The following is a 17,433-nucleotide window of genomic DNA, read 5'->3' on the forward strand; positions in this document are numbered from 1 at the left end:
AAAAGACACCTGTCCACAGCCTCAAACAGTCAGACTCCAAACTCTGCCATGGCCAAGACCAAAGAGCTTTCGAAGGACACCAGGAAAAGTATTGTAGACCTGCACCAGACTGGGAAGAGTGAATCTACAATAGGCAAGCAGCTTGGTGTGAAAAAATCAACTGTGGGAGCAATCATCAGAAAATGGAAGACACACAAGACCACTGATAATCTCCCTCGATCTGGGGCTCCACGCAAGATCTCATCCCGTGGGGTCAAAATGATCATGAGAACGGTGAGCAAAGATCCCAGAACCACACGGGGGGACCTGGTGAATGACCTGCAGAGAGCTGGGACCAAAGTAACAAAGGTCACCATCAGTAACACACTACAACGGCAGGGAATCAAATCCCGCAGTGCCAGACGTGTTCCGCTGCTGAAGCCAGTGCATGTCCAGGCCCGTCTGAAGTTTGCCAGAGAGCACATGGATGATACAGCAGAGGATTGGGAGAATGTCATGTGGTCAGATGAAACCAAAGTAGAACTTTTTGGTATAAACTCAACTCGTCGTGTTTGGAGGAAGAAGAATACTGAGTTGCATCCCAAGAACACCATACCTACTGTGACGCATGGGGGTGGAAACATCATGCTATGGGGCTGTTTTTCTGCCAAGGGGACAGGACGACTGATCCGTGTTAAGGACAGAATGAATGGGGCCATGTATCGTGAGATTTTGAGCCAAAACCTCCTTCCATCAGTGAGAACTTTGAAGATGAAACGAGGCTGGGTCTTCCAACATGACAATGATCCAAAACACACCGCCCGGGCAACAAAGGAGTGGCTCCGTAAGAAGCATTTGAAAGTCCTGGAGTGGCCTAGCCAGTCTCCAGACCTCAACCCCATAGAAAATCTGTGGCGGGAGTTGAAAGTCCGTGTTGCTCGGCGACAGCCCCAAAACATCACTGCTCTCGAGAAGATCTGCAGGAAGGATTGATCAAAATACCAGCTACTGTGTGTGCAAACCTGGTAAAGACCTATAGTAAACGTTTGAGCTCTGTTATTGCCAACAAAGGTTATGTTACAAAGTATTGAGTTGTATTTTTGTTATTGACCAAATACTAATTTTCCACCTCAACCTCCTCCGACCACAGGTACAACATGCCCAGGACCCACTACAGTTTGCATACAAGGCGGGTGTCGGAGTGGAGGATGCCATCCTGTACCTCCTACACAGAGCCCACTCACACCTGGATGGGGGAAAAGGCACGGTCAGGATCCTGTTTCTTGACTTTTCCAGTGCCTTTAATACCATCCGGCCCTGTATGCTTCAGGAAAAACTGAACAGGATGGAGGTGGACCCCTGCCTGGTGGCTTGGATCTCCAACTACCTCACCGACAGACCACAGTACGTCAGGCTGAAGGACATCACGTCTGACACTGTGGTCAGCAGCACAGGAGCACCACAGGGAACTGTGCTGTCCCCTCTTCTCTTCACCCTGTACACCTCTGACTTCTGCTACAACTCTGAATTATGCCATATTCAGAAGTTTGCAGATGACACGGCCATCATGGGGTGTATCTGGGATGATCAAGAAGAGGAGTACAGAAGTCTGGTGAGGAACTTTGTCGCATGGAGTCACACAAACCACCTGCAACTCAACACCTCAAAGACTAAGGAACTGGTTGTGGACTTCGGGAGGTCCAGAGAAGGTCCACTGCCGGTTCAGATAGAGGGGGAGGAGGTGGAGGTGGTCAACAAGTACAAGTACCTCGGGCTGTGGGTGGACAATAAACTGGACTGGTCATGCAACACAGAGCACCTGTATAAAAAAGCCCAAAGCCGACTGTACTTCCTCAGGAGGCTGAGGTCTTTTAACATCTGCAGGAAGCTCCTGAGGATGTTTTACCAGTCAGTGGTTGCTGGAGTACTTTTCTATGCTGTGGTGTGCTGGGGGAGCAGCACAGCAAAGAAGGACTCATCCAGGCTGGAGAAACTGATCAGGAGGGCTAGCTCTGTGGTCGGCATGAAGCTGGACACTCTGGTGACAGTGGCAGAGAAAAGGACATTAAAGAAACTGATGGACATTATGAACAATGCTGGGCATCCTCTGCACACGGCCATAAACAATCAGAAGAGTCTGTTCAGTGACAGGTTGCTTCTCCCCAAGACAAGAACTAACAGACTTAAAAACTCCTTTGTCCCACACGCCATCAAACTGTTTAACTCCTCTCTGGAGGGGAGAGGGAGGGGAAACAGGAGGACAAAGGAGGGGGGAACAACTAAGCTGTAGTGCCTCTTCACCTCACTGTGCAATACCTTGTGCAATACTTTTTGTAAATAGTCAACAGTGCAATAGACTCAATACTTGAAATGTGCAATTCACTTGTATTTTTATTTTTTATTCCTATTTATTCTATTTATCCCCTTTGTATATTTTATTTATATTTGTCTCTGTATTTATATATGTGTGTGTTTGTGTGTATATATATATATATAACAATTCTGTAACTGTAACTTCGGTCGTTGCTGTGCTTTTTTTGGAAGTCGAATTTCCCAGAGGAACCCACCCGAGGGATTAATAAAGTTCTATCTTATCTTATCTTATCTTATCTTATCTTATCTTATCTTATCTTATCTTATCTTATCTTATCTTATCTTATCTTATCTTATCTTATCTTATCTTATCTTAAGATACATGTAATTCTGGGTTCACCTGAATTACAGATTAGACTGGTGGACAAACAGAGATGCTGTGTACAACTGGTGACAGCATCAGTGACAGGGATGCCAAAAGGAAGAACAAATTAATCAGCAAGGCTGGAAGCAGAATTAGGAGGCGTCATAGTCAGCTAGGGTCAGAGATCAATGAACAAATTTCCCACTTTCTTGGATAATGCATCACCCTCAAAAGGATTCAAAATTTGGGCCATGAAGAACAGTTCAGGAAACCTCTTTTATTGTTTCGTCTGTGAAAATGTATAAATGAAATGTAAATTATGTTAAAGGCAAACACATTTGTAAGCAATAAGAAACAAACATGCTTTGCATTATGTCTTTAAACATCTGTATGGACTTGATACAATATTTATTAACTGAATTTAAAAACATGTCTTACATAGTGGGAGTATTTCTTTTACTGATGATATTACAATGATATGTATTTTCTATGACTAAATAATGCTCTAACACATGGCAATAACAGCAGATGTGGCAATTTTGTAATTTGTTGTATAAATTTGATATTATTTTAGGCAGTATATTTTCTTAGCCTTTATCATACTCTGTCAACACAGCAATCTCAGAAACCGTACAGTATATTTGGCTGTGGATCACAGGGTGCAGAGTGGGGGTCACCCAGAGTCATAATCCAGTGAGATATCTGTGTCACCTCTTATAGTTTTCCTGTAATCTGAGCTCAAAGATGTCAATATGTAGAGTACAGTAAAGCAAAATGGGAAGATTTTACTATCAATTTTCTCAAAAACCGTACAGTAATTTTTGCTGTGGATGACAGTGTGAAGAGTGGGGGTCACCCAGAGTCAGAATCCAGTGAAATATCTGTGTCACCTCTTACAGTTTTCCTGTAATCTGAGCTCAAAGATGAGAATATTAAGAGTACAGTAGAGTAAATTGGGCAAATTTTATTGTTAATTTTCTCTGAATCATACAGTAATTTGGGCTGTGGATCACAGGGGGGAAAGTGGAGATAAACCAAAACTGGGAGTGGATTGTGAAGTAAAATAGTGTCAGGACAGAAAACACTTCGTTTCTAAGCCAGTCGGCACCTGTACCGTAATATGCGTAAGAGTAGTGCAACCACATTTTAGGTGCGGCTGGCGGGGCGGCTAGCTTGACTGTGACTTCGTAAGTGAGGGCTCACTTGACCGCAGTAAGCAGAGCGAGTGGATTTTTCTGTTTTTTCATTGGCAATTACAGCGAGAAGTCATGCAACGCTATTTTCCCCTGATAACTTGTCGTTTGTTGCTAATATCTGCGCTTCTATTTGCCAGAGAAGCTGACGGTACGTAGTTTGTTTTCCATACTTCGATAGGCTGCAGCTGAAGGGAGATAATCTGGCAGATGTTACAACTGAAGGCTGTAAAAATCTAACAGCGAAAAATGTGGGACTAGATAACGTGAGTGAAGGGAAAACAGACTAGAAATGAAAAACCAGGTATGACAAAGTTAAATTTAAACCGAAACAGCAGTAACGCTTTTTATAAAGTAAAAAGTGAAAAGTTCAAAAACTTTTATATTTTGTTCACATTTTTTCGGCGAATGCTGATTATATAAGACAAGTTTGTCTTCAGCTGAATAAATTCAGTTGAAGCCAGACTTTACAGATAGGTAGGAACCTGGAAGGTTTTAGATTAATAAGGCAAAACAAGTCAGTAGTAGTTGGTAGCACATGGATTCTTGCGTATGCTTTAGATTTTCAGAGTGTATTTTGGAGCAATTACCCAACGATTACCCAACAGGTTATTTTTACTTTGATTTGTCTGAGTTTTGTAATTGTGCAGTTGTGTTTATGTCGGTCACATTTTGTGTGGTAAATGGTATTTTGAGTTTTAATTGTCTTTACTGTACTGTGGTTTGTTGTATTGTAATTATATTGTGCTTTGTGGCCTACAGTTACTAAAACTGTTTTGCTAGTGTTTTTTCTTTTGTTCCTTTTGTTTGCTAGTACAAGACAAAAGAGCTGTTGGAGGCAGGCAACTTTGCAAGACTGAATAAAGTGACTGTTTTGAGTTGTCACCATGGTGCTTGATTTGGAATAATGTATGAAATACCCTGACACCCATTAAGTCCGCACTAGTGACAAATATCTCATCCTGATGCTAAAGGAAGTGGCCGTACCAACGTTTCTAGTTCTTCTATATTGAACTTGGAAAAATGTGTTTTTATTGTATGAAGCCTGGACGCATTGTAGCTGAGTGTCCCATTTTAGGTAAAAACCAGGAAGCCACACCCATGGCTCCAAATGGTTCTGTACAGGCCAAATAACCAAATCAGACACTATGCTCTGAGAGTTTTTGCTTGGGTTTTGAACAATTTATCCTAGATGGACTTGGAGCTGTAATTTTAAATCTGTGTAAATCAGACGTGCACTGTGGTCACGCCAGCATCGAATCCATCCAAGTTATATGGTTTATTAAAATAATCAAATTACAGCATTTACATTTATGTTAGACTACTTTTAATTAACTGCTTTAGCTGTAACTTTAAATCTGTGTAAAGCATCTCCTCTCTTGTCTCTTATCTTTAAGCTGAGGTTTGATCTTAGTGTTTCATGCTCTTTACAGCTCTAAAGGTGCTTGGTGGAAGTGTGACAGCGGTTCAAGGAGGTACGGCCATCTTACCGTGTCATGTCATTGACACCAATGATGACCTGACACAGATTACCTGGCAAAGGAAGACTAGAAAAAACCCTCATAATGACAATTTTATTACTATCCAACCCAGAAATGGACTACAGTTTGTCAATGGACGTGATGATCGATTTAAATATGTCGGGAATTTTAACAACAATAATGGAACTCTCCAGTTATCCAATGTTGCCCTGAAGGATGAAGGCAGCTACACGTGCATCTTCACCCTGTTTCCAAGTGGAAATCAGAAGATTGAGATTCCTCTAAACCTGCTCGGTATACAAATGAAATGTGTTTTAAGATATTCTAGGTGTTTGTATAACCGATGTAGATAGAGTTACTTTTACTGTCATGCTTACATGTCAACTTATTTGTGTGCTGTACCTCTCCTAGTGCCTCCTTTCACAAGTGTGATGGACAATCTTCCCACTTTGGGCACAGAAGAGGTTTTATTTGCTACCTGCACGGCTGCTGGATCGAAGCCTCCTGCAGAGGTGAGGTGGCTCACTGGTGCTTTGGGAGACAAAGTGAGGACAACAACAAACTCCACCCAGTATGACAACGGTACGACTACCACAGTCAGCTCTCTGTTTGGTGTTCCTACGAGAGAGATTAATGGTCACCAGATCCAGTGTGTTATCAGTGGTGACTCCCTGTCTGCAGAAGAAACCCTGGCCTTCACCATACAGGTCTACTGTGAGTATCAGCTGTTCATGGAGTTTATTATTTTTCCTCTTCTTTTTTTTTTTTGATCACTGTTCATTTAAGAATTTTAACAGTTTAATGAAATCATTAATAAAGTACACCAACACACCCAGGATCAATCTCAGCCTGTTTTATACAAAAACAGACATAAACGTTCTCATATTTCTGTCTTTGTTCAGGAGAAGGTTTTAGCGGGGGGGGGGGGGGGGGTTGCATTTGCAGTTGCAACCTTATCCCTGCTGGCATGACTTTGCCTCTGTGTTAAGTCTCTTAAATTTAGGTTGTCACAGCAGACGGAGAGATTTCCTCAAAAACCAGACAGACTAAGTTGCGACATTTAGACTCGTATAAAGGGTGTTGTTACACCACTATTGCAAAAGATGAAATCATGTAACCAAAAAAATACAGTGAAGTCATACCACAGTAGTTATTCCAGTGAGATGAAACTATTGACTTTGAGTCCAGACACAAGTCTGTTTCCTCAGTGACTGGTACTACAATACTGGAATATTTGTGTGCAATGTGGTTCTATACATGCATTCTTATTAGATACATTATTAATATAATGTATGTCACTTTTTGTCAGTTGTTCCGTAATTTTAGTTGCTCTCTCTGCAGACCTTCACCTCTCAGTACCAATAAACTACTATTTCAGATATTCAGCCTGTCCTGCAGAGTTTGTGGCCTGAGGTTATGTCCTACTGGTTCCTGCATGACAAAACACCATGTCACTAAGTAAAAGCTGTCTTCTCAAGCTAGATGATGAGTTCAATTAGCATCATTCTCTTTCCAGTGAGAAAATCTGTGCAGTTCCCCTAGGTTCAAGGTTCTTTATTTGTCACATGCATAGTTATACAAGTATAAAACAGTGAAATGTAACCTGACACGCTCCTCGACTTGTGCAAAAATTGCAGGGGGGTAGAGGAAGAACATTATATATATATATATATAATATAAACATGGGCATTATCAAACAAGCAATTTATATGTCAAACTATAAGTAAAATTAAATGAGGCTGTTTGAAGTATTGTGTGCTCTTTTTTTTTTAGTGATGTTATATAACTGTGGTGTTCTGTTTCTGGTGGAATTCCCCAAAAGATCAAGAAACCTAATATGTTGTTTTTAGTATAAAGTGACTGTACGTGAGCCGGTGACACCTTTGACTGTGTTTGAAAGGATTAATCTTTGAAACTGAATGAAAACCAAGATTTGTGGTTTTGCCTGACGTGACAGGGTTCAAACATTTATGAAACATTATTTTGACATGATTAGTATTTCCTTAGTTTGGGGTTTACAGTTTTTTTTTGTTTTTTTTTTCTTTGATTTTTGCAGTTTCTCCTACAGAAGTGAAAATTTCAGCAATTTCAGAGGATTCGTTTGAGTGTGTGACAGAAGCTAACCCAAATGCAAAATTCACCTGGATCAGGTAAAGCAGTTTTAGTAATGGTTTCGGTTGAAATATTCATTTAAATGCTGAGAGAGAAAGAGACTTATATTTAGAGGCACATGTACACATGTGGGTAAAAACTCTTTTTGTAGTGCTGGCAGTGAATTTTGCAAAATAAACTGCAGACTATGATATCAGATGAAAGCTCAGTGTGAGTACTTTAAGCACATAATCTGCGATCTGATCAAAAGGTCAGCCAGTTAAACTTAATTGCTCAGTGATTTAATACCCTAAAAAAATCCTCCACCTCACTTTCTCTCAGAAGCATAATGTTCCTCATGTTCAGTTTGTTAAGAAAATAACATCCATAACATGGATTTAGAAAATGTATGCCCACGCATATGACAGAGAAAGGAGCCATTTTTCTATTAATGCAATCCTTTTAGAAAGTAAAGAACTGGTGCTGTTTTAAAAAGTTTATGAGGTCATTCTTTTCTTATTTTATTTATTGAATTTTATTGTTTTATTTATATTTTGATATTGCTAGGGATGATGCAATGATCGGGGACCATTCTTAATTTCGTTGTTCTCATGACAATGACAATAAAGTTTCTGATTCTTAATGATAAGGTACCATGGAAAGTTGTGTTATTGTTAGCTGACCTGGCCAGAGGACCGGTGAGCTCATGTCTTTGTCCTTATGAACAGTGTTGCCAACTTAGCGACTGATGGGCAAAATTACGTGCCAAACCATGCTACCTTTGTGAATGTGACCTACAAGCATACTTAAAGGGTAAAATTAAGTGCAAACCATCCTGGCTTTATGAATATGAGCTACAAGCATACTCTGATGGGCAAAGTTAAGTGGCAAACTGTCATACCTACTTATATTTGTGCTGGAATTACTCTGTCACAGGAGAAATGTGCATAAACTACTTACAGTAGGACGTTTTGCCAAAATAGAATGGTTTGTCAGAACACCGGTACCAAGCCTGGATAAAGGAGGAGGGTTGGAATTATGACATTAAAAAAACCAATAATTGCTAAGATAATTTAATTTATAGTTCTAAATATATTCTAAATGCATTTAGGTAGTTTTTTTACTCACTTTATTTCTGTCCCACGATCAATGTTCCCTCTAATTTTTCATGTGTCTGAGCAAAAAATAAAGAAAATTTTAAAAAAAGGAAAAAAAAAGAACAGACAGTTACCTGAACCTGCAGCTATTTTGCATGCATACTTCTATCCCATTGGTGTTATCCCAGAAACTGAAGAGCAACTGGAGGGGAACCCAAGGAGATGATTTATTGATAGCGACATCACCTTTTGACATTAACGTCATTCATACCAGTATTTTAGGTACTGTTTTTTTTGGCAAGCTCTTGCAGATGCTATCAAGATTCGGCTATTGAGATTTTATTTTTCTGATCTTTTAGCCAATAGCCAGAGAAAAGATAAGACTTTCAGTTATACGTGTAACTGATCCACCTTTATTTGTATGAACAGGGATTACATTTGAGAGACCATCAAGTGTGCTGCTTTTCCATAAATTGCCTATGTGGCCTCACTTTCCTCTTTAATTGATATCGTTGTATAAACTATATAAACCCAGTTCATTTGTGTATAGTACATATATAATGTGGTTGATAATGTAACTTTTAGATGGTTTAACTCTGAACTACTTTGAAGTTATAGGGAGGTCACTTCAGGTTAATACTGTAACACTGGTGTCTTCAGTAATGCCATTGTCTTGACCGCTAGAGCACATACATGATGACTCTAATTGGATGTTGGATTTTCCATGTGTGAATGGGAATACAGAGATGCTGCCCATGTGTCCAAAGAAAATTAGATGGACTTAAATATTGCTATTTAATACATATACCAACAGTGAGTCAGTATTGTTGTGGAATTTTGCAAAATGGAATAAAGTGGAATAAAGTCTGCAACACGGAAAGAGCTATTTATTTCTGGGCAGGAGAGCCAACACACACATCAAACATCACAGTTCACAGTCATGCCTGCTCTGCCCTTCGGATGCTTCTCTTTTACCCCTCCACACACAACTCTCTGTATCTTTAGGTCCCACGGCCTGTGGATGAAGACCTAAAAGCTACTCCCACTATCTTTTCCCAGGAAGCCCCTGGCGCTGGCTCTGAGATTCATCCTTCTGAGCAAAACAGTTAGCAAATAACATAATGAAACATCATTGCACCTAGCTAAGCAGTTTTCCTTACGACGTCATACTGACACACACACACACACACACACACACACACACACACACACACACACACACACACTTCACCTAAGCATACAAAGGTTATACCAAACCAGTGAGATTTTAAACACATAAAGTCTAAATGTGAGGATAAACTAGAATTTTGCATAAGAGCTCTATTTAATTGTTGTTACAATGTCCAGACAATTACATTAAGGCAGGGATAGTTCAGTAGGTGGAGTGGTGGCCCCATGATTGGAATGTCGGGGGTTCGACTCCACTGAACGGTTACCCTGAGGTACCCCTGAGCAAGGTACCGTCCCTACACACTGCTCCCCGGGCGCTGCATTGGTGGCTGCCCACTGCTTCACTGGGTGAATGGGTTAAATGCAGAGGAGCAATTTCCCTATGGGGACTAACACACACACACATTAGCCTTTTACTGTTTTTAGATATTGCTTCCAAATAGTTAAAAGGTTTTTGTGTTTAGTTAGATCTTTATAAGTCCAAGTTTTTGGATTCAAAACCAGGGCTATATTGGTGTTGGGCAACAAAGGTAACAAGACTGCGACCGTGTTACCTTGCTAAAAGTTTTCAACAACTAGAGTGTAAAATTCATAAAGTCGCCTAATTTTAAAAAAAAAAGAAAAAAAAATCTTATTCAACAGATGATTATCTCATGTTAGGGTTGGGTGTAGAATTCTTTGTTGAAGTAATAGCAGCCAAGCAACCCAAGACCATTTAATTTGTTCATGATATGAGGATTCATGAGGTAGTTTACACATGGTTCCTGGATTGGTGTTGGTAAAAAAAAACTAAATGGTAAGTTGTGGAGAGAAGCTAACTGGTGGAAGAGTATTAGCTCCAGTGACAAAGGCAAGAATTGTTCCCAGCTTCTGTGTTCCCACTTAAAGTAATGGAAAAGCAAAACAGTCAAAAATTGCATTAAAAACAAAACATAAACACAGCAACACAAAATGCTTAAAGCATTACATTTACCTGCTGCATCTGTTAGGTAGACTCTTCAAAAGTAATGAAAACTGCTTCAGCATGCCCTTTATTGCTACTAGATGTAGAAAGGCAGATGGTAAAGAGGCTCTCAAGAAGATCAGCTGTGAGCATTGATGATTCATTTGTCTTCTTGGCTTTTCAGCCAATCACAGCAGTACAGACACCCTGCCTTGCATTTTTACTATACTTTTATACACATACCCATAGGTGATGTGTCGGTCGATATATGGATGATGCTTTCCAAAAAATAGCAACTAAACAAATAATTTTATCAGGTGCTTCTGAACTATAGAAATGCCTGGTCTTCAGGGAAAGCTGTTTTCGTGATGTATGATGTTCATACTTAAAGTTGGGACATTTTTAAATGTAATTGTAGGTAAGAAATTCACTATGTTCATAAAACAAAAGTGGAATTACAAATAACATGATTTTTTTTCACATACTTATAAACTCTTTTCATATTAAACCGCACCAGTGTCACTCAGCGATCTTTGGCTTCTCTCTCTGTAGTTCACTGATGATCCAATAAATGTGAGGAATCCCTGGCCAATGCAGTGCTTTAAATATTTTCAAGTTATATTTTTTTAATCTTAAGTGGCTATATTTTTTTTCAATACTTGAGAGAGCAAGCTCATTCTGCTAGTGTTAATCAGGCGAGATAAATGAGAATCAGATGTGGTGAAACTGAATCTTTTATTATCTAATATCTGAAATTGATGTTGTTTAGCTGCATTACATTGAATGCTTCAATCAATGCTCCCAAATCATTGAATCATCAATCATTGAAGACAAATGTGTAGACTGATGTAGTTTGAACAGATTTAGCAGGGCTCTGCTGATATGCACAAAATACAGTGGCATGAAACCTTACTCACACAAGATTTTCTTCAAAAAAGCAGAAATTAACATGAAAAGTGCCATTTACTCTTATTTTTTTTATACAAAATCTTAGTGTGAGCAAGTAACGATCTATAACAAAGAGCTTATAACTGAAATGTATTCGACTTTTGGTACAACAGTTTTCTGCTCTCTCTGTACATTTCATGTTGAGTCTCATTCGTGTTTTTCTAGATCTGGCCAGTCTTTGCTGGAGTCTGCTGTCAAAGTAGACGGTGCAAACCTACAACTGCTCAGCCTGACGTCTGATCTAAATGGACTCTATCAGTGTGAAGCATCTAACGCATATGGAAGTAAACACGGTCAGCTCTATGTGCATGTGACATCAGGTGAAGTCTTAGCTTTTACAGTTTGTTCAAATCTATCTTTTGTTTCTGTTTTTTAGATCTGAGCTTTTGTGGATGTTGTGTCATGTTGCATGTTGATGAATGGTTGTCGGATGCTTCACCCAGTGCAACACATGTTATTAATACATGTTATTCTGCCTCACTGACAGAATCTCAGAGCGTGTCCTAGCTTGTGAAAGCTTTTTTCAGGGTCATATCAAGTTCATCTAATTTATTTTTGTACGTTAAAACTTGAAAATACAAGGAAGTTTTGAATGTGAAATATAAAACTAAATGTTAAGGAAGTGAGAAAGAACAATATTTAATTTCTTTCCCATGATATTGTTTCTTCTTGTGCCCCTGCAGGAACAAGCCGTGTTGCCTGGGCATTATTTCTTGTTTTGCTTTCCCTGAATGTTGGGGCTGCAGCATGGTACTTTTATAAATCTGGACGTTTTAAAAGGTACTTTGAACAATAACATAGCTAATATGTGGTATAATATGTAGTCATTCTGATATAACAGTATATGGACATAATGGACAACTGGGTCTAGTAATCTTTGGTAAGTAGAAAAGGGTAAAAAATCAAATGCAGGTACAGTCCAGACTCAGGTTTAATTCAAGGGGCTGGAAAACAATATAAATGTCTTTCTTTCTTTTTTTCTTTTATTTTTTTGCACAATTCAAAATCAAACATCCGTTTTGAGGGTCTCAAATTGGATAATTTCCTCAGAAGCTTTTACAGAAGTGTCCCACATAGCAAACTTGGTATGGCCCAGATCTGGCCCACACAATGTGCTTACACATGGCCCACATACCACAATAGGCTGTAACTAAGCTGCTATTGAAAGACACATTGCAAACTAGCTGTTTGCAGCATTATCAAGGGCTGAGTACTTCTTAAAGCAACATATTTCATAATTCGTTTTATTAAAAAAGTATGTTGCAATACCACAGGTAGTTTATTAGTTGATGATCTATATAAATGACATTATTATTGGGAGTTGAGTCTCTCTTGCCTTGGTTGTGATTAGTTTTACTTGAATTTAATGTAAAACTCTATTATCTGAGGTATATTTATAGTTTTAGTTATGCAAAAGGCATTTTATTAAATATGCTTTTCTTGAGGAAACAATTTAAAGCAGCTGAGAAGTTAAAATAATAATTTTTCCATTACTATTGTCTAGGATATTAAACGTTTATAATTATAATAGTTTTATAATATTAAACATTCATTAGCAGATAAACTGAAAGTCTCTTCATGTTCAGTTGAAATTAAATGCAATTTTAAATTAGTGTTCTGCCCCGGCTTCCTCTAACAGCTGTGGGAGCAAATAAGGGACAACATCTGGACCGATGCCTCCACCAACGTGTCATTCCACAGTCAACTGGTAAACATACAGATGAATAGATGGAGGTATTTGGTAACATTTCCTACCCGCGAATCCCTTTTATTTTGTGATTCAGGTTTATAAATGTTTTTGTCTTACTTTAAAATTGCAGTAATTGCATAAATACACGCAAAACATTGGTAACTGACTCCCACTCTCCTTGCATGTCACTCCCACTGCCACAGCATTTTGGATGTGGCTTTTACTGCCTGTTCCTGTTGTCATGAACAACTTAAGCAGTATTTGGGATCCATACTGTTTCCACCAACAGTTTGAAGTGCTTTCATCTGCAGTTGGCTGTTGATAGCAGTTATATTAATGTGGTTACAGCTGTTTTTGTTTTTCCCCATCTACTTATTATTACTACCCTTCATGAAGGGTAACAATGTTAATTGTATATTTTTAGGTTTAAAATGTACAGTACCAGCACAAGTTTAGACACACAGCCTGTTCATCAGCAGTACACCACGAAAGCCCACGCAGACATTGGGTTCAAAACAGCTCGCAGACAGTACAAACACTCACACCAGACAACACCTTGAATGCAGTAATCTGTCTGTCTGGTGTATAATTACAACTGAGCAACCAAAGCTGAGGGTGCAAACACTTGCTCTGTAATTTCAACCAGTATCATTAGTATATAATTTTATAACTATGCAGCCCTGCCTTTGTCCTTTTTATTTAAAAAAAAAAAAGGAATCTCAATCACTCATCAGGGACTTTTTTATACAGATAAAAGATCCTCCATTTTGCCAGATTTATTATTTTAGGGTTTTGGTTTTTTTTTAAATTAAATGGTAAATGGCTTGTATTTGTATAGCGCTTTACTTAATGCCTAAGGACCCCAAAGTGCTTTACACTACATTCAGTCATTCACACATTCACACACTGGTGATGGCAAGCTACATTGTAGCCACAGCTGCTCTGGGGCACACTGAATTAAAATCAAAGGTCTTATCCTGCTTAAATTTTTTCATTTAACCATCTATAAGAAACATTAAGTCTGAACATTTTCCGGGAGAGTTTAGCTAGAAAGGAAAGGTTTTGTTTCCCTTATTTCATGTTGTTTTCACAGACCTGTTGATTTCCTAGTGGAACTTTTGCACATCTGTTTTAGGTACGAACTTTTACTGCAGTGAATGATAGAGATACCAAATTTTTTTTCTGAGGAGCATGACTTTTGACCAGTATCTGACCAATCAAGTCATTGTTGCTAAATCAGTGTTTAGATTTTGTAAGTAAATAAGTATTTAGAAGTAAGTATTTTTTGTACCTCCATATTTTTTACTAAAACATATTTAGCTATCTTAATCCTTCTTAGCATTCGATGCACTTGTATATGTATTTTAACTGTACACCTTGAGCTATTTTTCTCTTGTTACTGAAGTGTAGACAGCATTGTTTTTATTTTTACACTAATGGTTATTTGTTACATTTGACCTTTCCACAACCTTAGCCATCACAGCTATATGAAAAGCCTTAACCTATCCTGAAGCCTGAATTTAGCATGCAACAAAACAGCCAAGGCACATTTGGCTCTTTAAAACCTGTCAAAAAAGTGAAACCCAGTAAAAATCTCTTCCCTTTGGCATCATATCTTTACACATTAAAATTATGAGGTATTACTTACTGGTGGCTTCACAAAGACACTGTTATAAAAGCATGGATTACCTGGGGACAAACTGAGGTGAAATTAAAATAAACTGATATTTTTTTTTGATTCTTTGTTTGTTACTTGTTACTTTTGTGAATGTCAATAAACAGCCAACAGTCTGGTTATGTGTTAATGTTGCCCTTTAACTACAGGACTTGCACCTTACTGATTGTTAATGACTTCCTGGGATCAACTTTGTAAGACGGGGCATAGCAGAAAATTTCTGAGAACCACTTTGGTATATGGTAGTGATAGTATAACATACTCTGGTGTCTCAAATGTGGCAGCTTTGCGTAAAAGATTAAATAACTAAAACATGGTCTTTGGTCTGCATTGTAAATTGATTTGTTTTTTTATTTGTCTTAAAAGTTAAATAAACCTGCATACATATACGTTTTTAAAATGTTTTTCTCATTCTTTTTTTCTTCTTTTTTTGCAACGATAAGGTGATTTCCAAAGATCTGTTAGTTGAAAACTTGTCATATTTCATCATGGTGTGTAGTACAATTACGTCCATAAATATCTGGACAGAGGCACAGGTTTGTTTGTTTTTTAATTTGGTTCTGTACATTAACACATAATGAATGTTAAATAACACACCTCAGATGCATTGAAATTGCAGACTTTCAGTTTTAATTCAGTGGGTTGAACAGAAAGATTGCATAAAATGTGAGGAACTAAAGCATTTTATTCCTTCATTTCAGGGGCTAAAAAGTAATTGGACAAATTAAATAACTGAAAATGAAATGTTCATTACTAATACTTGGTTGAAAACCCTTTGCTGGCAATGACAGCTTGAAGCCTTTAACTCATGGACATCACAACCTGAGTTTCCAATTTTTTTAATGCCCTGCCAGGCCTTTACTGCAGCGGCTTTCAGGTGCTGTTTGTTTGTGGGCCTTTCTGTCCAAAGTTTTTTCTTCAACAAGGGAAGTGAATGCTCAATTCGGTTTAAGCACTTCTGTGCTTTATTAAACTCCTGCTTGGCTGTTGCTTTGGCTGTATGGCTCTTTACCCTTCAGAATTAATTTGGTTGCTTGTCCTGTGTCACATGGTCAATAAACACTAGTGTCCTAGTGCCACTGGCAGCCTTACACTCCCAAGATGTGGTATGCTTTGGATCATGAGAATGTTCCATATCTTCTCCATACTTTTTCTTGCTGACACTGTGGTAGAGGTTGATCTTGGCTTTATCTGTCCAAAGAATGATTTTCAAGAAGTGGGCTGGCTTTTTTTTTTTTTTTTTTGTCCAATCTAACCTTTCTGTTCTTGAGCCTTATGAATGACTTGGATCTTGCAGTGAACCTTCTGTTTTTACTTTCATGCAGTCTTCTCTTTATGCTGGACTATCAATACGCCTACCTTGTAGAGATTGTTCATTTGGTTTCTTTTTTCTCTGTTTTCGCTGCTTAAGGATGGCTTGTTTTCACCTGCATGAACATATGGCCTGTATTTATATAGCGCTCTACTAGTCCCTAAGGACCCCAAAGCGCTTCACACACTGGTGATGGCAAGCTACATTGTAACCACAACCACCCTGGGGCGCACTGACAGAACATAATGCTTGATGATGACATAATGACGAAGTTGCCCGCAACTGCCCATGAAATAGCCTTTGAATCAAGTGTCCAATTACCTTTGGAAAAAAATTGTGTTTGTGTCCAAATATATATATGGACCTAACTGTATCTCAGAAATTCTTGATCATCTTTAGAGGAATGGGTGATTTGAAGCGTTTCAGTCAGGTTTCAGAACTCATTACAGTAAAGAAACAGCTTTAATGAAGGTTACAGAGGATCTTACAGCCTCTGATAGTGGACTCATCTCTGTGCTTGTCCTGCTAGATCTCAGTTCATTGTTCGATACTGTTGACCACAATATTTTATTACAGCGATTAGAGCAGAGCTTACCAAAGTGTGGAGCCCACCCCTTAGGGGGGCGCAGAGCCATTCCATGGGGGGCGCAGAATGAAAAGAAGAAAAAAGAAAGAATGCTGGATGCTGCTTTCAAACGATGGCCTGTCAAAGGGTTAATTGCTATAAAGGATCTTTATATTGACAATCATTTTGCCTCTTTTGCTCAGCTTCAGACAAAGTACAATCTCCCTACATGTCATTTTTTTTCGGTACTTACAAATTAGGAATTAATGTCAAGCAAGCATTCTCAAATTTAGATACCATCCCCATACAGCATGTCTTTTACAATATAATGAACGAACTTCCCACCTCAAAACACTTAATTTCTCGGCTTGTTAACCTTTTTTCTTCGGCAGCCCCCTCTTGCCATATTAAAGAGGCTTGGACACGGGACACTGGTTTGGTTATCACTGACTATTTATGGGCTGAAGTGTTAAGCCGGATAAAACTATGCTCTGTTAACTTCAGTTAATTCAATTTAAGGTTGTCCATAGACTGCACCATTCCAAAACCAAATTGAACAAGATTTTTCCTAATGTTTCCCCCAAATGTGATAAATGTAAACTTGTGGACGGT

General features: G+C 38.6%; 1 protein-coding gene across 1 annotated transcript; it reads left to right on the top strand.

Moving 5' to 3' along the window:
- The first annotated feature begins 3,834 nt into the window (after positions 1-3,834).
- LOC146556678 (nectin-4-like) lies at positions 3,835-15,062 on the top strand. Its single transcript, XM_085250370.1, has 7 exons — positions 3,835-4,000; positions 5,283-5,624; positions 5,742-6,044; positions 7,387-7,480; positions 11,745-11,899; positions 12,263-12,359; positions 13,219-15,062. The coding sequence occupies exons 1-7, from the start codon at positions 3,925-3,927 to the stop codon at positions 13,232-13,234; spliced, it is 1,083 nt and encodes a 360-aa protein (XP_085106496.1). The 5' UTR covers positions 3,835-3,924; the 3' UTR covers positions 13,235-15,062.
- The last annotated feature ends 2,371 nt before the right edge of the window (positions 15,063-17,433 follow it).

Source organism: Mchenga conophoros, linkage group LG16 (genome assembly GCF_057382185.1).
Source record: "Mchenga conophoros isolate Kocher_MC1m ecotype Shallow Benthic linkage group LG16, M_conophoros_male_GT1.1, whole genome shotgun sequence".
Lineage (NCBI taxonomy): Eukaryota > Metazoa > Chordata > Actinopteri > Cichliformes > Cichlidae > Mchenga > Mchenga conophoros.

Coding starts and splice junctions, on each gene's coding strand:
- LOC146556678 (XM_085250370.1), top strand. CDS start 3,925: ATGCAACGCTATTTTCCCCTGATAACTTGTCGTTTGTTGCTAATATCT. Junction 4,001..5,282: donor ATTTGCCAGAGAAGCTGACG/GTACGTAGTTTG, acceptor TGCTCTTTACAG/CTCTAAAGGTGCTTGGTGGA. Junction 5,625..5,741: donor GATTCCTCTAAACCTGCTCG/GTATACAAATGA, acceptor TACCTCTCCTAG/TGCCTCCTTTCACAAGTGTG.